Below are 14,927 nucleotides of genomic sequence, written 5' to 3'. Positions count from 1 at the left end.
TCTGATAATGAATAAGACTTTCCCTCTGGATTCTATGGATGCAGTAGATTTTTTTTTTTTGAATGGTTTCTGCTGTTCTATTGGAACTCTGATTGATTTCTAGAAAGCAGAGTAACACCAGATGATGGTCCTGGAGAAGACTTACAATAATCTGATGTCTTCCACATGCTTTATTCTATAATTGCCTTGATCCTTGCATACATATTCCACAGTCTAGAGGTGATATGAATTGTAAACTGAAATAAAAAGGATAACTCATTTGAGAAGTTTGCTTTAGAAAATGTACTCTTGTGAATATTCTGGTATGTTAGATACTTTGTAAAAATTAGAATGTGATATGGAAAGATAAAATAAAAGTTGGGGCAAGTCAAGCTGAGCATAGTTTTAAATCTATGTTAAGGGTTATTCTTTTGAGATAGTTGAATATATTTATTTTTACAATTCTATCCTACCTCCAAAGAGTTTAGAAAGTAAAATGTTATTTAAAAACAAATTATCTTCCATGATGCTTTTCATAAGAGAGATGGTGATAATTATCCTAGGATGATAGGGGAATCTAGATTTCTGTCAAGAAGCCCTCTCTTAAGGAAATTTTACCATGGGCAACTGATCCTCTTGGGCAAGGAAAGCAGATCCATCCAAAGAATCTTGTATGATAATGAGTAAAGTTGTATGGTGATTATAATCTTTCTTTCTTCTTCTCTTACCTCCCCCCCCTTTTTTAAAAAAAAAACACCATTTATCTGCCCAATGCCATCTAGTGGAGCTTCAGTGAGCTGCAGATAATGTGTTGCAACCTATCTAACTTGATGTTTACTTTGAGATTTTTCTAGATATATACTCATGTGTTTTTCATGACTTATATGGAAAGTATTTTATGTTAATATATGTTTTTAGATATCCTACGGGATACATATTTGCCAGATATGTCTGCACACACATTTTAAATAATATAAGTGATCTATCAAATATTGCATTATTTATTCATGTTAATAGTTTTGTATTATTAGAAGAGATAACATTTAGAAATATTGTCAGAAGTCTCTTCTTAATAATGCATGGGTAAACATGAAAATCATTCCTAGGTTTTCCTAGGTGTCCAAAAGGTGCTTTTTCAAGAGGCAACTGGATTTTCTGTTTTTTCTTTGAAGACATTGCTCTTTTAATCCAAGAAGCTTCTTCAGCTCTCGGGGTTTTTTGACAGGAAAAAACTTTTTTGGGCGGGCCAGGAAAAGAAATCACAACAAAATTGTTACACATTGTTTGTGTGTTTTGAATGACCAAATTTCAGATTAAAATCTTGAAAAATTGTAAACTATTTTAAAGATAAAATACAGAAATCTAGTTAGCAGAATTGCTAAATATGAATGCAAAGGATATATCTTGATTATTTGTTTGTAATTGTCCTTAGACTGTGGTGATTTTTCCCACCTTTTGTGTTCTTAGTTACTATCCTTCCACTTTCAGTAAATTGTTTCACTTCATCTTGTTGTATTCTATAATTATTTTTCATCTGAGGAACTAGCGAAAGCATGTTAATCTTTTTTATATAACATTTCATTCTAATTTAAATTCCAAAATATTTCCGTAGTTGATAGCATATTGCCAGATTTCAACAAAAATAATCACTATGTACATGTCAGTTTGTTAGTCTTGTTCCAACTTGCATATTTCAAATGCCTTATTTGACTATTGGCAATTTAAAGACAAAATTAGTATATATACCATATAACATGCTTTCCTTTTTATAACATGTTTTCCTTTTATTTAATTTACAGATTCTTTGTAAGGGAAACTTATAATTTTCTAATCTCTTCCCCCCACCACCTCTGTGTGTGTATGTGTGTGTGTGTTGTTTTGTGGTAATCTTGTTTTTAATTTGTATGGAAGCCTACAGTATACACACTGAAGTTCTTTAGTTTTGTTAAACGTAAAGGTTTTGTTGGGATTGAAATCTACTCCAACTGGATGATGATCAGGAATGCTGTGGAACAGCATTCTTTGTTAGTTTTATAGCAGGATTTCTGAAAAGCATCTGCTCAGTTGAAATCAACTTAACAATGCGATGGTTTTGTTGTCATTTTTAAAGATTTGACTGGGGAATCTCCTAGCTTATAAAGAATGTCACACCTTTTGACATTCAAAATGCTTTTGAGTCAGCATTTTTCTAACCATGAGTTCCTTTAAATCTACAATATACTTTTATTTATAAAAATCCCAGTGCAAAATTAGGATGCTAAACCGTTATTCTTAGAAAATAAGTATACATACATATACATACAACATATATGTGTGTGTGTTTATTTTTTAATATTTAATAAGTCTCCACATTGAGTTTCAAGAGGCTAGGTTTGCTATGTATTAGGTTTTGATATAAATAAACTAATGTAAACTTATTTTGAAAAAGATTCCCATTTTCAAAAGTAACATTTTAAATGTTGGTAGATCTGTAACTTTGTAACTATTGTTTACATATTCAACATAGGCATTCACCTTGTGTATGAATAAAATTGGATCAAACCTCTCAGGTTTTTTTGAAGATTTATAAATAAAGTATCCCATCGCAGGACTTATGTAGAAAAAAACATTATAGATTTTGATATGTAGGTTTAAGCCTTATTCTTTGAACCATTTGTAAATACACCATTGCACATTTAAACATACCAATAGCACTCTTTCTTAAAGTCTAAAAGATCTACTCTGAAACCATGAAATAGTGGTATACAGTGTGGAATTGATCAGTATTTTTCAAAATCTGTGTCTTTTGAGTACATGAAATAACATTATTACTTTTGGATATTAGAACAATCTGTTTCAAGTGTGGGATTGTTCAAATGTGGGTATTGGTGGTATTGGTCAGCATCAAGCCTTTTGGTAGTGTGAGGCTGGATCCCAGGGAAGTTTTACAGTTTGACTACGTGTCGTGTTCAATGATAGATCAGTAAATGCATTACTGTGTCTGTATGGTTTAGTAGTTACATGACAAAATGATCTGTCCTTAACTCCCTCTATCATAATTGCATCATATAAACTGCATAGGTTCTCCCCAAAAAGTAGTTTTGATAAGAACACTCATGACAAATTCTCCAGAAGAAGTATTTTGACGCTTACCTTTTTATAGCAGCTAGCCAGTTGCTTGTTTTTCTTTGCCAGTGGCAATCCTAATAAGGTTGAGATTAGCTCTGTTCTTGCTACTACCCAGATTGTTGGGGTTGGTCTGCAGCATGAGTTGGTTAAATGGATTTCATTTGTACCTAGTCTTCTTCAGATATTCCTATTAGACTTTATGACCATTAATTAATATGACATTAATCAAAACCAAGCTACAACTTGGAAGACTGTAAGTTCTAGTCCTGCTTTAGTCATGAAGCCATCTGGATGACCGAGCGCCAGTCACTCTCTTTCAGCCCTAGAAGAAGGAAATGGCAAGCTACTTCTGAAATATGAGAAAACTTCAGGGCCTAGTTCTGAAATCCTGAAATATGACAGCATAATGTCAGGGAACTTAGTGAGAGGGAGCCATTTTTGGCTCTTAGGCATAGCTGTTCATTCCTTATTTAGAAGATGTCTGGGATTGTGCTAAATTGCTTGAATGAACATTGAGTGGGATTAGCTGGACTGCAATCTGCAATTTGTATTCTTTTAAAATACTTGTAAATATTCAAAGTGATAAAACATGGGATCAGCTAATCAACATTAGCTGATACATTTCAGAATCAATTATTTCAGGATTGCTTTTAATATTTCCTGCAGTCTGCAAACAATAAGAAAGGATCACATTTAACTAATTTTAGATTCAGTTTCATAGCTATATCCTGCAAGAGCCTACATTTGTTTGTTTGTTTAATTAGTTTTATACCATCCATCGCTACCAAGCAACCCTGTGTACTTACAACACCATAAAGGAGAAAAATTCCAGAATTAAAACTTTAGACATTAAAAATAAAATCTTAAAACTAATATTAAAATGGATAAAAAGAATAAATAAATAGATGGGGTGAAGGAGGGATCTTCTATTAATCTACTAGCCACCTCCTTCTGGGATCCAAGCCAGTTGACAAAGCCAGTTTTCAAGTTTTTTGGGAAGGCTAAGAGGTGCAGCAGATTTCACCTCAAGAGGGATTATATTCCTTCCAAAGGCTCTTCTATCCAGGATTTCAATCTGCTCTTCAAGCAGGAATCTTAAGTCTAGAAGGGCAACCTAATTGATACTGGGTTTTGTCTGGGGAAGTGCAATATATTAAACTCCTGGTTCCTGAGGCGACATGTACCCAAAGTTACTTGGTTTTACCACAGTTTAGCTGAAGCTTTTGGTTCTCCATTCAGGCCCCACAGCCTCTAGGTACCATGAGATGGCGGTACCAGTAACACTTGTGTCACCTTAGCCGGAGTCACAGAGTTGAGTATCATCAATATACTGATGATACCTTATCCCATGGTAATGGTGGATGATCCTGCTCAATGGCTTCATGTAAATCTTAAAAAGAGTAGAGAGAACACTGAGCTCTGCAGCATGACACAGAGACTAGATCTCTTACTCTTTATTTGTTAATATGGCTGGATGTAGGACTCTGGTGATCAAATACACTGAGATTTAGAATAGAGAAAAATATAAGCATATTTAGGAATTCATTAAATGTTTAAATATTTTTCTTAGACTACATGCATAAGATCAGCATAAATATACTGTTTTGATAAAAATGATGTGCATTTAGTAAATAGATGAAAAGAGAGTATTTAAAAAAAGCAGATGCGAAGAGAGGCAATGTGGTTCCTTGGGAGAAAAGCAGCAGGAGCTACTTTCAGAAGTGATTTGCAACCTTCCCTGCCTATTTCCCCACTGAGTTTGCTTGTAGGAAACTGGCAGGAAAAGTAATAAATGATGATCATATGACTAGGGAGGTGCTGCGCCAGCCAGAATTTTGAAGATCGGTTGTAAGTAGCACTCATTCATTGCTGTTGCAACTTCAGCATAGTTGTTAACTGAGAACTACTTGGAAATTGTGAAAATGTTTAATTGACAAGTAAAAAGAAGTGTACATATACAGTTTTATTCAAGAACATGGCTGATTTACCTTTTGGATCCTCAGCAGAAAAAAACCATTGCTTTCTATTGTAGAAAAAGGGTGGGATGCATTAATGCAAACGCCTATTGTAAATGGTTATGATTTTTTTAAGGAAAGAAAAATTGTATCAGTGGCTTTTCTGGAACCCCAAAGCAAGCTATAAGCTTTATTTATTACATTCTGTACACTTTCTGTGCTGCACACTGACTGTTCAGTTGTTGAGTTTTGGTAAACTTGATTTGAATGTAACTTTATAATTTTCTGTTCGAAATTATAGCTTTGTGCTCTTAGTAAATAGAAGGATATTTTAACTACTTTTATCTTTATCATTATTGGTTAACATCAGAGGGTGCCTTAAAATATTTCTCATATAAAGCTAAATTTCTATAAAACCCTTTCTTACAACAGACTGAGTATTTTATATGAATATTTTATATTGCAGTAGATGTTTTTTACATTTCTCTATTAAATGATGCACTAATAAAAAGTTACGATAAAATGATGGGAAAAACTGACACCATTTTGGATATTTTATTATGTTGTCTTCACACTGAAATAATATATTGCAGCTTTGTGGACTGGTGGGTTGGTGGAGGGAGTGGGGATGGTTCTGCATGAGTGTTGGGCATGTGTACCTGCTACTCATGCAAATGGAGTGCACATGCATATGCTTGCCCATGCTTTTGCTTGCCCGCCGCTTTAGGCAGCCCGGTTCTGAATAGCTCACAGCCTGATAGTGGCCTTGGGGGTTGGGAATCCCTGATATATTCTACATTTAAATGTATTTTATGTCAAACAAGTTCTTACAGTTCCACTTATTACACTGAAATTATTAATAAAATATGCACAATTGGGCTTGGTAGAAATTTATGATAGGAAGTGCTCTCTGTTGTCAAGTTTGAGATAAATAGATGGTTACTTTCTTCAAAGTATGTTTGAAGCCATGTTGACATTGGTACTTGTATATATTGTGTATATTTAGAGCCAGTTTGGTCAAATGGTTAAGACACCAGGTTAGAAAGCAGAAGACTGTGAGTTGAAATCCTGCCTTAGTCATGAAAGCCAGCTAGGTGACTTTGGGTCAGTCACTGTCTCAGCCCAGCCCACCTGACAAGATTGAGGGGGAAATAGTAGAAGGAAAATGTGTGTATTGCCTTGAATTATTTGTAAAATTAATAAAGATTGATACAAATAAGCCAGGGTGGTGGTGGAATGGCTCAGCAGTTAAAAACTCCAGGACCACATAATGGAGTCAGCTCCTGTTACTTGCCCCAGCTCCTGCCAACCTAATAGTTGAAAGCATGCAAATGAGAGTGATAAATAGCTGCCACTTCGATGATAATGTAACAGCATTCCCTGTGTCTCTCGGCATATGGTTATGTTAGCCACATCACCACAGAAGTGTCTTTGGACAACTCTGGCTCCCTCAGTTAAGAATTGGTGATGAGCACTGCCCCCTGGGAATAAAACATAACTAGACAAGAAAAAACTTTACCTTTATCTTTACAAATAAATAAAAAAATAATTAACATTCCCAGTTATATAATAGCCACTTACACTTATCCTTTGCAGCTTGTAATACCATTTGAATTTATGTCTAATATTTAATTGGATTGTAGCCACTGAAAATAACTTGGAAGCCACATGCGTAAAGTCATATAGGTATTACTTGCACTTTGTTACCTACCTCCAAATGATTAGAAGCCCCCTTTCCAGCTCTTTGATAACTTCTTACTAAGGAAAATTTTCCTGATAGTTAGAACAATTAATCAATAGAATGATTTGCCTCCAGAAATTGTGAGTGCTCCACCACTGGAGGTTTTTAAGAAGAGATTGGACAGCCATTTGTCTGAAATGGTATAGGGTTTCCTCCTTGAGCAGACGGTTGGACTAGATCTTCAAGGTTCTTGCCAACCCTGTTATTCTGTTACTTTAAGGAAAAATCAAGGCAAATAAACCTCATGGTGCAGAGGTTTCTTCTCAGATATCTTTATAATAAAGCATCTCAGATCTCAGAATATTTTAATGTCTCTTGCTGTTTCCTGCAAATGCTGCAATGTGCATTTTTCCTTTTGGGTTGATATATATAAACTATATCAGCCCTGTGCTGTCATAAACCAGGAGATGATAGACCAATGTGTTACGACAATTATAGGGCTGCTTAAATGTTATGAACTATTTTAATTTTTCAATATTTCTGTATAAATCTTGCAGAAATAAAATATAAACTGCAATCTGTTCTCAAAATCCGAAAACTGAATGAAAAAAATACAAATGAGTAAAAATCATTTTATTTATTTACTGAGGAATGTATTCCCAAACTACATATTTCTGTGCATTTGTAATCAGGTGTGAATGAGGAAGGTCCTGTCTTATTTCAAGAATAGAATTTGGGTATATACAAGTCTAATGTTTATAACACACATTTGGAGATTCCCAGGAATCTCTGACAAACAATGATTAATGCTTTTACCAAGCTGGAAAAGTTTACAAATCTATTTCTAAAGTTTTGGATTTTACCAGTCCACTCTCAGAAGATTGTGTACAAATGCAGACAATTCAGCAGTGATTGACCAATCAATATCATACCAAGAGCAAGGTGTGTAATACTCTAGGTCTAGGAGGTATCAGAGAGGTCCAGGCTAATGTCTAAGGAACTAAAGGCCTTTCTTGCATTGGTGAATATCACTATCACTGTTCATGGCAAAATCATCGGGAGAAACTGAACAACAACATGGCAAGGTTGCAAGAAGACAGCTGCTATTCTCCAAAAAGAAAACTGCTGGCCACCTATAGTTTGCAAAAGACCACATGGATAAGCCAGAAGGCCATTGGAAGAATGTTATGTGACGGATGACACTGAAATAGAATTTTTGGCTTGAATTAAAAATGTTATATTTGGCTGAAGGGGAAAACACTGCATTCCAGTATCAGAAACTTTATCCTATTTGTGAAATATGCTGGTGGCAGTAAAGATTTGTGCTTGGCTCTGGACCAGGATGGCCTGACAACACTGATGGAACTATGAATTCTGAATTGTACTAGCAATTTCTATAGGAGAATGTCAGAGTATTTGTCTATGAACTGAAGCTCAAAGGAATGCAGCAAGACAATTTTGCAAAACAAATTGTGCAACCAAGGAAGCAGAAGAAATTTAATGTTTTGGCCATGTCAAAATCCTGACCTTAACTGTATAGAAATATTGTGGAGGGGCCTGAAGTGCAAGCCTACTAACATCCCTGAATTGAAGCTGTTGTATAAGGGGGAATGGTTATAATTCTTCCAAGAAGTTGAGTAGGATTAATCGCAGTTAGTGGATACATTTAGTTGCAGTTATTGCTGTATTCCAGTTACTGAAAGCAAAATTACACATACTTTTATCACACAAAAATATATAGCTTTGGATCATTTTCCTCAATAAATCACTGAATATGTATGTTTTTGACTCATTTTTAAAAACAATGGTTTCTCTTTATCTAGTTTTAGAACATGTGGAGAAAAGATCGCATTGTAGGTCATATTATGCAGAAATATTGAAGATTTGAAAGGATTAGTCACCACTATATAATTTATAGTTGGATGTTATAGATACAGAAATAACATAAATGTTTTTTTCATTTAGTGTGGTACAATTTCTTAAATTAGGCTTTAGAAACTGCAGTTTTTCAATTGATAAAGCAAAGAAATATAAGCAGAGAAATAAGATTTTGAAGACTTTGAATTTAATGAAAATAGGTTGGAACTTCCAACTGAGAAGTTTATAGCTTTAAGTAGCTGAAATTTTGAAGAAATTATTAAGTTTCTGTAGGTATACCAACTGTAGGGAATGTTACTGGGTTTTTTTCTGTACACATAGACACACAGAAAAGGGGGAGGTCTCATTTTTTAAAACCTGGGACTGATTGTATATGTGACAGAATATGTAAGCATCTAAAAGTAGCTCTTATCTGAATAGTAGGTCAAAAGTGGACCTTATATATAGTACAGATTCAGTGAAATAGCTCGGTTTTCCTGTTGTATTATAAGGGCTTCGTTAAAGATAATAGCATACAATATAACACAAAGTTACAATCTTTGGAGATGTGCCATATTATAGAAGCAATATTCTAATTTCACATATCAAGCTCTCTCTTTCACATATCAAGCTCTCTTCAAAAGAGGTATTGGTGGATTTCTTCAGGGAAAATGGATAAGTCACGGAGACTCAAAGAGAAGTAATATACTTATGGGTGGCTTTTGCTTATTTATTTTACATTGGAATAAAATGCAGCTTTTCATAAAATATTGCTTATCACAAAGGGAATATCATGATGGTACAATGTCACAAAGCAAACAGCAGTCACTGGATAACCTTGTCTGCATGAGGTCATGCAGTGGCAAAGCATTATCATTACAATTCAGTTCAGATTAGAGTTTTTACAAAAGGTCTTAAAGAAGATAAAAACCAAACATGACATCCATTTCTTATTTAATTTGGTTGTAAGATTATTATCTTGCATTTTATATAATTCTAAAATACAGTATTCTTATACAGTAAAGTACCTAATGAAATGAGTGCATCCCAGCTTTTTAGTAGAGGTGTTTATTGTATGACTAAGTGGTCTTTGTTTTATATCTTAGGAGTCTCCATAATCGTTAACATTTTAATTCATCTGTTAAAATAATTTTATATAAGATATGGTCATTGGTGCTTAAACATTCTATTTTTTGAAAAATGAAACAGGCATTTTCTAGAATTTCATTATAGAAATAAGACTAAGATTTGGAATAATTAGCATGAATTAGTAAAACTGGAAGTCAAAGAAATTTTTACTAAAAGGGATAATTTGAAGGAGAGGAATCTATAAAAACAGAGCTGGAACAGAAATAAGTGCAGTATGACAGCAAACTATGATAGACGAAGGAAGCACATAGAACATGGAATACGTAAAGTTGTTTCCATCATTCTGTCATACTTGTTATGTTCTTCTAATATGTAATGTTTTCTATTCAGGGAAATATTAGAATATATATTTAGTGGAAATGGAACTTTATTTTTTTGTGAAATAATTATGTTGCTTTTTGAAATTTCCACAATTCTGTTATTATTTTTTTATTTTAGGAAATTATTACATAAAACTGCCTGGGAAATTCCTCATATGAAGCAATTCAGGATATAATATAGGGAATTTATAAATTAGCAAAGTTGTAGAGTAAGCTACAGATATAAAGAGACAATACCAGATTTTTACACTTGTTCTAGCACAAATTTGTGACCTTTTCAGGAACTGCAGGAGGTATGAAATAAGGCAGATCTGTACCTGTATGCCTATAGCAAGTAACCTAGGAATTAAATTTATTTCTCTGTGTAATATGCTGAATACTATTGAAATAGCACTAAAACATGTCTTGATTTATGGCGTGAAATATTATTCTAGATAACTACCTAGGAATGTAATAATGTCTTTTATAGAAAAATCTGTTTGGAAATAGGTTTTTATTTTAAAAGGCCTTTGTGTTTCCTGATTATGATGCTCCAGTTTCTGCAATATATGAATAAAAAAAGCACATTGATTTTAATGGTAATTAATAAAAGAGTTAATAAAGTATGAGACCATGGTTTTTGTTGTCTAATCATAATTTTCATTGTTTAAAAGTTAGGCTTGTAGCTCTGTGAAGAATCTTATAATCTTATCCTGTCTGTATATGTTATGTGCTAAAGAATGAATGTTAAATAATTAAAATTACATGCAAATCATATGGAAGCTTCTTGATATGAATTTATTCTATTTACATTGTCAAAAATGTTAAAAATAAAATTAAATTAACTCTTTATAGGTTGGGCTCATGTGGTTTGTGCTCTGTACATTCCCGAGGTGCAGTTTGCAAATGTTTCTACAATGGAACCTATCGTGTTGCAGTCTGTTCCTCATGATCGTTATAATAAGGTATAATTAAATTATGACTTTCTTTCTTTATATAACATTGTTATTTGAAAATTTTAAAATATTTTAGAATTTATTAAAATAGTTCTGTGACCTCTTATACTTTTTTACTGAAACAAGTAAATTAGAAAAATTCTTCTATAATAATACTATAATATAATTTGTAACATGAAGTGATTTTTTTGTTTAGTTAATATTTCAGCATAACCTGAAATATTTTATTTAAATATATTATTAAAATAAATAAAAAGTATTTTGTAATATTTTCAGTGTTATTAGTAATAATTGTACTTAGTACTGTTATAAAGAAATGAAGATTATTAGTAATGCTAGTTGAGAACAGAATGTCAGCTTGTCATTTACATTTAATATAATATTTATATATTTTATTTCTTACAAAAGTCAAGCTTCTTTGTTCACTGGTTTTGTCATTGAGAAGGTCAATGTGGTATCAGCAGTTCTCTCTCTTGGTATTGTAAAATATAGTTTTCTATTTGATATTAGATTGACCAAGCATATGAATAAATACCTAAATAAATTTGAAGTTTGTTCATTTTTTTGCTATTTATTAAAAAGTAATATATAATCTTTTTTTTTTTTTGCTGGATTGTGAAGAGTTTTGAGTTGTAAAATTTTTGAAAACTAAAATAAGGCTATGGCATCCTCTTTAGATAAGTTTTAAAGTGTTTAAACTTAAATTTCATCAAATGATGCTGGTTTCAATTAATAATTAGGTCTCATTTTTTAAACATATGGAACAAAATATTTTTAAAGGTGTAGGTAGCCCTTGACTACAACTGATCACATTACAATTGTTTGGAGTTACATTGGCCTTGGAAAGGGTGCTGGAGATACAAAGTCATTTGGATTCTCTCTCAGCTGGAACCTGTCAGTGGTGTTAGTTCATATGAGATATCCGAGGAACAGTTTTACTCAGATACCTGAGAACAGTTCAGTCCTTCTAGATGTGATGAAGTGGACAGGGTCCTCGCTGCTGTCAGTGCAATCACATGTCAACTGATTCCTTGTTCGTTTGCTTGTTGAAAACTTTCAGAATAGTGACTGCCAGGTGAGTTCAGGTAGTTATTAATTCCTCACTGTTGAAGGACAGTTTCTCAGGGCTTTTAAAAAGTGGTCCTGGTTTGCCCATTTCTAAAAAAAATTCATCTCGAACTCACCTACCTTGACAGTTTTCATCCAGTTTCTAATCTTTCTTTCCTAGGGAAGGTGGTAGAGAATGTGGTTGTTTGGCAGTTTCAGAGAGTCATGGATGAAACTGATTATCTGGAACCCTTCCAGTCAAAATATAGGCCGTTATGGGATAGAAATAGCATTGGTCACACTTGCTGATGATGTTTGGTGAGAGCAGGATGTGGGTGGTGGTACAACCATACTTGCTATCCTTGATGGTTCAGCAGCCTTCACACTATCAGGTACCTTTTTGGGCTGTCTGTTCAGTTTGGGGCTAGAGAGCGCAGTCCTTCATTGGTCTGAATTCTTTCTCCAAAGCCGGTCCCAATTGGTGTTGATAGACAGTGAGAAATCCAGGGCCATTCCTTTATGGCATGTTGCAGGGCTCAGTACTCTTTATTTGTCACCACGGATTGAAGTATCATCAATGCACAGATGATAGTGAACTCTATATTTTCACCCATGGTGCCCCAAGTGATACTATTTCTGCCCTCTTGTGTTGCCTGGAGCTTGTGAGCATCTCAATGGGGCACAAAATACTTTGACTGAACCCTGGCAAGGCCAAATGACTTCGAGTGCTTGGAGTGTTGAGATCCAGAAGTTTCACATATCTAATTCTGGATGGGTTTATACAACCCCAAATAGACCTGATGCGCAACTTGGGGGTTCTCCTGGACTTGAGATTCCTGCTGTAAGAGCAGGCAGAAGTCATAGCTAGGAGACCATTTGCACAATTAAATGCTGTGCATCAGTTACAACCTTTCTTGGATTGGAAGTATTTATGCTCAATTACTCAAGCCTTGGTCATTTCAGACCTAGACTATTGTAATTTACTATGTATATTGGCCTTGAAGTGTATTTGGAAGCTACAATTGGTTGCAAAAGGTGTAACTGGTGCAAAAGGCACAGGCTGTTGTTGGGGTTCCAAGGGTGGCCCATGATAATATCATTGCTCAGTTGCATTAGTTGCTGGCTTGCTTACAGTGCAATTCAAGGTATTGGTTATCGCCTTTAAAGCCCTTCATGACAATCCAGGCTATCTGAAGAACCATCTTACCACAATGGGATTGGCCCACCCCAGCCTTGCTGGCAGAGGGAGCATGCTACAAACCTTGTAAGTCAAGGAATGTCCATTGATGGGGTCCAGGAGCATATGGACAGATTTAACCATAGTTTCATGGGGAAACTGACCATCCTAAACTAAGCTATGTCCAAAAATGCTATCAATGTCAAATCAATATTAATATCAAATCAATAATATAAACCTGAACAACATCTATATACTGTGCAAAAGAGATAATCAACAAGCCAGAAAGTGAACAAAAAAACCCAAAACACCTCCCCTCCAGCAGTCAACACGCAGATTAACATCGGACCGAAGTAAATAATATCCCAATCAAGAAATTTCCAAACAAGCCAACAGTAAACAGACCAAGCAAAGAATGATTAAGACCTCTCCCACCAATTGACAGGCAAGCCACTAGAATATGAATTGAGAGCAAATCCTACTGCCTGTTAACAGATATTATTTAAATTGAGTAATGAAACATCTGCAAAAAACAACTAAGCTCAGAGAGCACCAAGGACTCCTCATTTCAACCCTGAACTATAAATATTCTCCTTTATCAATGGTTCCATATTCTGTACTCTAAAATAAGTAAGTTACTGTATAAGACTTACCGTATTTGCCGGCGTATAAGACGACTGGGCGTATAAGACGAGCCCCCAACATTTCCACTCAAAATATAGTTTTTGTTATATACTCGCCGTATAAGACGACCCCCCACTTGGAGGCATGCTTTTCAAGGCAAAAAGTCGTCTCATACGCCGGCAAATACGATGTAAGTTGTAACACTTGGGGTATTCTGGATATAATTCTTGATTGACACCCCAACCCCTTTCCCCCAAACTTACAAAGCCACCAAAATGCTTTAGAGAGGCAGCTTCGCCTTTCTCAGGCTGGCACTCAATTCCTCTCCTTTCTTTGTGACAGCCCCAGCGTGCGTGCCATCGGGACTCCAAGGGTGGGGATGGACAGCTGCCAACTCCTCTCTCTCTCTCTCTCTCTCTCTCTCTCTCTCTCTCTCTCTCTCTCTCTCTCTCTCTCTCTCTCTCTCTGTGTGTGTGTGTGTGTGTGTGTGTGGAGGGTAATTCCGGCTATCTCTGGCCTCCGCTCGGTTTAAAGTCGCTTGGCCGGTTCCCAAGTCGAGCGCTGGCCGGTGCAGGGAGGCAGATCTTTCTCTCTTAAGCGGGGAGGGGAGGAGGGGACAAGAGGAGGGACGGGACAGGGGGCAGGAGGAGGGCGCCGCCTTCTTCCACCGCCCACCGGACCCTTTTCTTCCCAAGGGGACCCTGGAAAGCAGCTCGGGAGCTGGGTGGCCCTGCCCAGCGGGGTCCCATCAGGAACTTCCTGAGGACATCCCCCCCCCCAAGCACAGCCCTCCCGGTCTTTCAAAGAGGGAGGGAGAAGCGGGAGGAGCAAATGCGCCGCCCCCGCCCCGCTGCCCAGAAGGAGGGGCGCCACAGTCCACCCCCACCACCTTCTCCCCCCACTCCCTGGGCCATTACGCCGCTCGGGGCTGGCTGGGCGAGCGGCCCCGCCAGAGACCCTCCCGCTCCACCCCCACCCCACCTCCAGATTGGCCTCCGCAGCGCCCGAGCCGGGCGGAGGGTGGGTGGGTGGGTGGGAGGAGGAGGAAGAGACTCGGCTGGGCTTGAAGGGGCTTCGCAAGTTGCGGAGCTCCGC

At 36.1% G+C, this 14,927-nt stretch overlaps 1 protein-coding gene across 6 annotated transcripts in view; it reads left to right on the top strand.

Annotated features, from left to right (window-relative positions):
- Positions 1 to 14,927, top strand: part of MLLT10 (MLLT10 histone lysine methyltransferase DOT1L cofactor) — a 144,305-nt gene that overhangs the window by 20,785 nt on the left and 108,593 nt on the right. For 4 of the 6 annotated variants that reach the window (XM_026675715.2, XM_087948319.1, XM_026675714.2 and 1 more), the window contains one exon: positions 10,884 to 10,993. The exons of the other annotated variants lie outside the window; for them this stretch is intronic. In XM_026675715.2, the coding sequence (XP_026531500.1) occupies positions 10,884 to 10,993 (110 nt within the window). The remainder of the gene's footprint in view (positions 1 to 10,883; positions 10,994 to 14,927) is intronic. 6 annotated transcript variants of the gene reach the window in all.

Source organism: Notechis scutatus, chromosome Z (genome assembly GCF_049901735.1).
Source record: "Notechis scutatus isolate UNSWTSFEM ecotype Mainland chromosome Z, rNotScu1.2, whole genome shotgun sequence".
Taxonomy (NCBI): Eukaryota; Metazoa; Chordata; class Lepidosauria; order Squamata; family Elapidae; genus Notechis; species Notechis scutatus.
The sequence above is the reverse complement of the archived record's forward strand: the minus strand, read 5'-3'. Positions and strand labels throughout refer to the sequence as shown.